At 39.0% G+C, this 7,551-nt stretch overlaps 1 protein-coding gene across 1 annotated transcript; it reads right to left on the bottom strand.

Moving 5' to 3' along the window:
• Positions 1-226: 226 nt before the first annotated feature.
• On the bottom strand, positions 227-1,297 carry LOC149666703 (uncharacterized). The gene is made up of 2 exons (XM_089841613.1): positions 527-1,297; positions 227-451 (listed from the first exon to the last, which is right to left on the bottom strand). Exons 1-2 carry the CDS (start codon positions 1,295-1,297, stop codon positions 227-229), a joined length of 996 nt encoding a protein of 331 aa, XP_089697739.1.
• Positions 1,298-7,551: the final 6,254 nt, after the last annotated feature.

Here is a 7,551-nt window from a genome sequence, read left to right as displayed (position 1 = left end):
GGAATAACAACTACCCTTTCCATAGTTTTAGCGTCAGTGGACCAAATTCTTATAGATCTTTCTCCCCTCACATTATTCCAGGTTCTTGGATAACTTATTTCCGTCAATCCAACTTCGTAAGGGCCATTAAGTTTTACTACTTCTGGAAGATACGTCCTAAATTTACTCGTAGTATTGTTGGGAAAGTATTTTGTCGATGAATCGGATGGTAAAGTGATATAGAAACTCATTGTAAGTCGATTTCCTGGACCAAACTGTCAAATTGAGGTCCGTATACACTCCATTGAACCAGTAATTCTACGGTATTATCAGCTTTCGTTCTCTTTTTTAGCAGTTTTTCAATTTTGAAGGCGTAAGTCTGGAGATCTTGTCCTAGCTTTTGTACTTCCTCTTTGAAAAAAATTCCCAAAATGGGTTCCGAAATTAACGCCTCCAGTTTATATACCGGTGGCTGTCTCGATATCCTTTAAATTACTCGAAATAATTCTTCCGAAAACTTTGGAACGTATCCTTTCTCGAATAGTACTTTGTTTTTGCTTATTCTGACAATATCTCTAATTTCAAAATCATATTTTACCGGAGGACTAAAGTCAATATCTCCATATAAGTTCTTCCAAATTATTTTGGAATTTTGAGGAGTTACATCGATGGGTTTACATTTAATTAAAGGATGATAACTGTTATTATAAGCCCTAACTAATTTGGGAAGTACATCGACGTACGTATAAGTATTTTTCGCCGTAAAGTATCGACACATCCTTGATTTAAACGATCTAATAAACCGCTCGACAATGCTGGCCTTTTCTTCCGAGTTTGTCGCGAAAAACTCAATTCCCCGTGACTTTAACTCGGCTTGAACGGCTTTACACACAAACTCATTGCCGTGATCACTCTGTATTCTCCTTGGTATTCTTTCACCATCCAGAATCTTCTTCAATGCCTGTACTCTAGTACCAGCTTTCTTACCTTTCACCGGTTCAACGAAAGCGTGTTTACTAAAAATATCTATACAAGCAAGTATATATCGATAGCCTTTGTTTTGTTTGGAAAGTTTCTGGAGGTCAATGAGGTCGGCTTGCCATTGATCGTCTATACCGTACGCTATTGTCTTATTTCTTTTATATCGCCACCTAGTATTTTTATGTAGAGTATAGGCGTCTTGCTTTTTCAAAAATTCCTCTACGTTTTTTAACGTCACTTTTAGACCCTTCTCTTTAGCTGAGCGATATAATCCCTGGATACCAACATAACCACCAGAGTCGGCTATGTCATAATAAATATTTTCTAGGTTATCCATAAATGGTACTATTTCCAGAAGTGTGTGTCGTATAGTACAAAATTAAGAAATCGAAAACTTCTATTATTACGAAACATATTAATATTAAGACACCGGTTAATATTTTTGAATTTTTTGAAAATGATTTAAATAATCTGGACACGATGCCTTCCGCTACAACTTCTGTTCAACCATCTATTTTGAGATATCAAACTGAAATAAATACCCTTGACTCGTGTTTAACGTTTTAATAGTAGTTACAATCAAATCGTCACCCATTGATTAAGTTTGGGTGATGTCGCGTTAAACAAATCTTAAAACTTGATAAAAATCCACCAGTGTTGGCTTTGACTGAAGCCCACCGCTTTTTGATTTTGAACTCTCACCCATGTTATACCCTATGGGATTTTAACATGGGTTTTTTGGGTCGCCTCATTTCCACCTCTTTTCCGCCTCTTTTCCCACCTCCTAATGATTTTGAACTCTCACTTTCCTTCTACTCGCGTAGGGTCTCACGCTCACTTCTTCCTGGTGCTCAAGGCCTCACGGCTAAGCACTAGTGTACGTTGGTGGACAAAACAAAACAAAAATGTTTGGGGGCATGAGTTTTACGCTTCTATGGTGTTAACGCGTAAACTTAACTACGATGGACGTGTGGGAAAACTTTTTGTAATTTAATATTAAAGTAAAATGCCTAATATTTAAAACCGAGAATACAATTAAAGCCTATTTAAGAAAGAAAGTGTTTTCAGTTCTAATGAAAACGGTGCATTGATATTAGTAGGCTAAAACTACCTAAGCCTCGGCGACGGTATGGTATCATCGCTTCATCGACGATATCCGCCGCCGAATGCCGATGCCGTGTCGAAATCGCTACGAATAACATTCTCGTGAGCCTTGGCGCCCAATTTGGTGTGTAGAATTTCATTAACTACTCCAATTTTACATCTATCAATTGAATTCGATAAAATTTCACTTCGGAAGTTCAATAAATCCTTTTACAACTGGTAATAAAACACTGTTTTATAAAAATAAACTCGAATTCGTAACAAGTAGGGCAAGAGCAATGGTTACAAAATACGGCACTGCCCCAAATATTCTTTCTGAGCATGCTCATTTCCATAGAATTTTACCCCCTTTTCACCCTCGCTCTACTGGTGAAAAGGTCTATGACGGTCGGTCTTAGCAACGGTGAATACCAACGGTGAAGTTTATACAATAATCACTTATTTATTCGTACCCAAATACATATCACCTGTGCTTGCCTTTCAAAAAGTTATATTAATACAATTGTAATTGTATGTGTAGAAATTTGATTTACTAGAAGTTTAAAGTTAAATACATTGTGATACTATAAATTAACAAATAATTTCATTTATTAGAAATAGTATATATTTCAACTACTTCGTTAGAATCAACTTCATTCACAAGTACAAATCTCTTGTTTTTTTCAACCTCATTGTCACGTGATTTAGGTATATTGAGTAACTGTTAAATTCAACTTCATAATCACGTGTATTACACGGCCTTAATCACCACCAAACTTAGTGTGATATTTTCCACCAATTCTCCACGTGTATTATACGCTTTAAATCCCCACCATATTAACGTGATGAGTTCATCCAAAACTCCACGTGTTTTACACGTCTAAATATACACCACAACTAACGTGATAGTTTCAACCTATTCCCCACGTGTTTTACACTAACTAAATCATCACCAACATTTGCGTGCTATTTTCAACCTTTACTCCACGTTTTGTACACGCTTTAAATCGCCACCTAATTAACGTGATGTGTTCAACCAAAACTCCACGTGTTTTACACGTTTAAATATATACCACAACTAATGTGATGTGTTCAACCAAAACTTGACGTGGTTTACACGTCTAAATATAGACCACAACTAACGTGATAGTTTCAACCTATTCCCCACGTGTTTTACACGCCCTAAATCATCACCAAAATTAGCGTGATATTTTTCAACCTATACTCCACGTGTTGTACACGCTTTACATCGCCACCAAATTAACGTGATGTGTTCAACCTAAACTCCACGTGTTTTACACGTCTAAATATACTCCACAATTAACGCGATATGATCCACCTATACTCCACGTGTTTTACACGCCATAAGTCATCAGATCTATTAACGTGATATATTCAACCTATACTTCACGTGTTTTACACTTATGAAAAACCCAAACACGTTTTATACACTAAGAACACTCAAAATACACGTACTTTACATGGTGAAATCCTACACTCTCAAAAATCGAAGTGTATTTTAACACTTTTTTTCAATTTTTACGTGGTGCCAAATACGACACCCCTGGATGTGTCATTCCACACCTTCACAACACACAATCTAAATATTTTGAGACTTTCATCTAACGTAATTGGTGTAGTATGACATATTTTTAAAGTGTGAATTTACACCTTTCTTATTCGTGTTAGACACGTAAAGGTGTTCATTATGGTTTTTTCAACACGTTTTTATTCGAAGTGTTCAATACATGAAGGTGCTCTTAGTGGATCTTTATACACCTTTTTCTGCAAAGTGTTGTTACACCTTTTCTAATAGAGTGTAGTGCATAAAGGTGTTCATGGTTTGTCTTTTGACCCATATTTGTGTAACGTTTCAGTGTGATATCACACCATTTCCAGTGGAGTATAGTGTATAAAGGTGTTCGTAGTACATCTTGGTAATCCTTTTTTTCAAGGTTTAAGTGTGATTTCACACCTTTCTTTAATAGTGTTTGCTACAAAAAGGTGTTTATGATGGATCTTTTGACATATTTTCTGCACTATTTCAGTGTGATATCACACATTTTTTATATAGCCTAGTTCATAGAGGTGTTCGTAGTGGATCTTTCAACCTCTTTTTCTTCGAGGGTTGAGCGTGATTTCACACCTTTCTTTTATTGTGTAGGATATAGGAAGATGGTGAAAGTGAACCTTTTATACCTTTTTCTGCAGCAATTCACTCTGATATCACACATTTTCCAATAGAGTATAGTTCATAAAGGTGTTGGTTAGGGGATCTTTAAGAAGTGGGTTTGTGTGTAATTTCACTACTTTTAGATCAATATTTCACACTCTTAAATATGTATTTAATAGCTCACACGCGCATGATTTGACACTATGTCAGGCATAAAAATGTTCGAAAATAAGTACATGTTTTATCAATGAAATCAGATTATTTTTATTTCCTCGACTAACTCGAATTGCATTTCAAAGAACTTTAAATGGTATACAAAATTTAAAAAAGATTCAGTTATTAACGATTGAAAAATTATTAGAATAATTGAAAATCAAATTCCAGCCGAAATCCAAAACTATCTTCAATTCACTCTACTTAAAATTATTAACAACTTTGAGCATTATTTTTCTATAAATGTAAGGGTTTAGGAAACAATTGGAGTGTAAGAATAATGAAAAACCCAGAAACTTGCAAAATAACATCCTATAGCGCATAGAATGTCAAAACATTCCACTATAATTACTTGATCTACATAAAGTTCAAACGCTTCGCTGTCCATCACAGTCTCTCCTTGGTAGACAATAATTGGTCCTACTTCCTTTGTGGTGCTGAATAGCATATGCTTGTCCTGTCAAATATTATAATTTAAATGAAACAATGATCAATTTTATACTAAATAGTAGTGTAAGAAAATGATGAGGTAGTTGTTTTCAAGAAGTTCATTTTTTGAGGTCGGAGATATTATATTGGAATTTGAAATTACCTGTTTAGAACAAAACGTTCTCATGGAATTTTCATTGACCAGAGTTGAAATCAAAAGGATAGATAGTGATTTTTTCACCCCGATGTGATCTAAGCAATTCAATTATTAGAAATGAAATGCATTTTAATAAATTCTAACAGTTGTGCTACCTTTCTTGGTTTCTTTGGCCTTTTGTGCTCTTTGAATGATTGCGCTCTTTAAGTCATTACACTTTTTTATTGGTACCAAATCCCAAATCTTATCGCTAAATTTCTTAACACCACCAAGAATTGTTTTATCTAGTGGCAACTTCGTTATTCTGATGAATTCCTGATACAACTGAAATTATCGGTAATTAGTTTATTTTGCGAATTCTACCACTTGACAAAGGACAGTCACCAGAAAAGCTTACAGCAATGCCTGACGCCACAATTGCCAATTTTACTCTCCAATGTGACCTTTCACACATATGATGTGTGTCCCATATTGAAAAAAAAAACATAGAAAACGTGAACATGCCTGTCTAGTATCTTTTAACGCAGGATATTCGTCCACAATATCTAGAATATTAGCTCCATTTTGAATTAACGTAGCTCTTGCACTGAATGTTCGCGTCATTTTTGAATTAATGGCTTCAAAATCTATCGATCGCTTAGATAGTTCATCTTTCATGAATTTAACGTGACTTTTAATGCTCATCTCATCTTCAAAATCGTAAGGAATCTAATCGGGATATTGAAAACTTTTTATTTTAATATTATACCACAAAGCGCTTATCCACTTTTTTCTTCGTGCTCTTCGTTTTAATTGAGAGATTTCGTTCTGTTTCACGATGAACTTTCCTCACCTTAATTTCATCCGAATTTGCTCGCTTATCAGTATTGCCACGTTTTCTGGGACGTGAAGTGATATCATCTGATTTTACATCATCAGTTGGAGAAAAATGTCCCTGACCAGAACTATTGGCATCTTGACTAGGTCCCTCGACAACCTGCTCTCGACTAGGTCCCTTGACTAGGTCCCTCGACAACCTGCTCTCGACTAGGTCTCTCGATTAGGTCCCTCGACAACCTGCTCTCGACTAGGTCCCTCGACAACCTGCTCTCGACTAGGTCCCTCGACAAGCTGCTCTCGACTAGGTCCCTCGACAAGCTTCTCTCGACTAGGTCCCTCGACAAGCTGCTCTCGACTAGGTCCCTCGACAAGCTGCTCTCGACTAGGTCCCTCGACAAGCTGCTCTCGACTAGGTCCCTCGACAAGCTGCTCTCGACTAGGTCCCTCGACAAGCTGCTCTCGACTAGGTCCCTCGACAAGCTGCTCTCGACTAGGTCCCTCGACAACCTGCTCTCAACTAGGTCCCTCGACAAGCTGCTCTCGACTAGGTTCCTCGACAACCTGCTCTCGACTAGGTCCCTCGACAAGCTGCTCTCGACTAGGTCCCTCGACAAGCTGCTCTCGACTAGGTCCCTCGACAACCTGCTCTCGACTAGGTCCCTCGACAACCTGCTCTCGACTAGGTCCCTCGACAAGCTGCTCTCGACTAGGTCCCTCGACAAGCTGCTCTCGACTAGGTCCCTCGACAAGCTACTCTCGACTAGGTCCCTCGACAAGCTGCTCTCGACTAGGTCCCTCGACAAGCTGCTCTCGACTAGGTCCCTCGACAAGCTGCTCTCGACTAGGTCCCTCGACAAGCTGCTCTCGACTAGGTCCCTCGACAACCTGCTCTCGACTAGGTCCCTCGACAACCTGCTCTCGACTAGGTCCCTCGACAACCTGCTCTCGACTAGGTCCCTCGACAAGCTGCTCTCGACTAGGTCCCTCGACAAGCTGCTCTCGACTAGGTCCCTCGACAAGCTGCTCTCGACTAGGTCAGTAGTGTAAAGCCGCACTTCGTACCTCCGTAGGTGTAGAATGTAGGTGTAGAATGTAGGTGTAGAGTGTAGGTGTAGAATTTCAAGGTCACCCTCTCGCCACGCCCCCTTGGGAAACTCGCGCGCGCCCCCTCGCGGGAAAACTCGCGGGCCCCCGCGCGCCCCCTGGCGGCTGCGCCCCCTGGCGGCTGCGCCCCCTCGCGGGAAAACTCGCGCGCCCCCTCGCGGGAAAACCCTGCGCGGGAATCTGGCAGACCTGTCTACAACTGTATCTGTGACGTCATTGGCGGGAAAATCTACAACTGTATTTGTGACGTCATTGGCGGGAAAACACCGTGCGCCGCCTATTGGGAAACTCCTCCCTTCTACAACTGTATTTGTGACGTCATTGATAAGAGACGAGAATTTATTAAACGTACATGGCCAAGGGTTAATGATAGGCTGAAAGTTGCGCAATCCATTGTAATATTTAGTTTGACTCAAAATTTTAACCTTTTTTCAAGGAGTTTATTTTGATTATGGTATTGTTTTTAATGGTAATTAAAAGTCAGTCTCTTCTACAACTGTGACGTCATAGATAAGAGACGATAAAAACTTTAAACGTACATTGCCAAGGCTTAAATCTTCTACAATTGTAGCTGTGACGTCATTGATAAGAGACGAATGGAAGCTTTAAACGT

Source organism: Phalangium opilio, unplaced genomic scaffold (assembly GCF_054372755.1).
Source record: "Phalangium opilio isolate 3A_F unplaced genomic scaffold, DU_Popi_V2 ptg000060l_1, whole genome shotgun sequence".
Taxonomy (NCBI): Eukaryota; Metazoa; Arthropoda; class Arachnida; order Opiliones; family Phalangiidae; genus Phalangium; species Phalangium opilio.
This window is presented reverse-complemented; position numbering and strand designations above follow the sequence as displayed.

Excerpts from the sequence above, each read along its gene's own strand:
- LOC149666703 (XM_089841613.1), bottom strand. The coding sequence starts at position 1,297 with ATGGATAACCTAGAAAATATTTATTATGACATAGCCGACTCTGGTGGT. Across the intron at positions 452-526 it reads TCAGAATAAGCAAAAACAAA|CCACCGGTATATAAACTGGA; the intron begins GTACTATTCGAG and ends ATATCGAGACAG.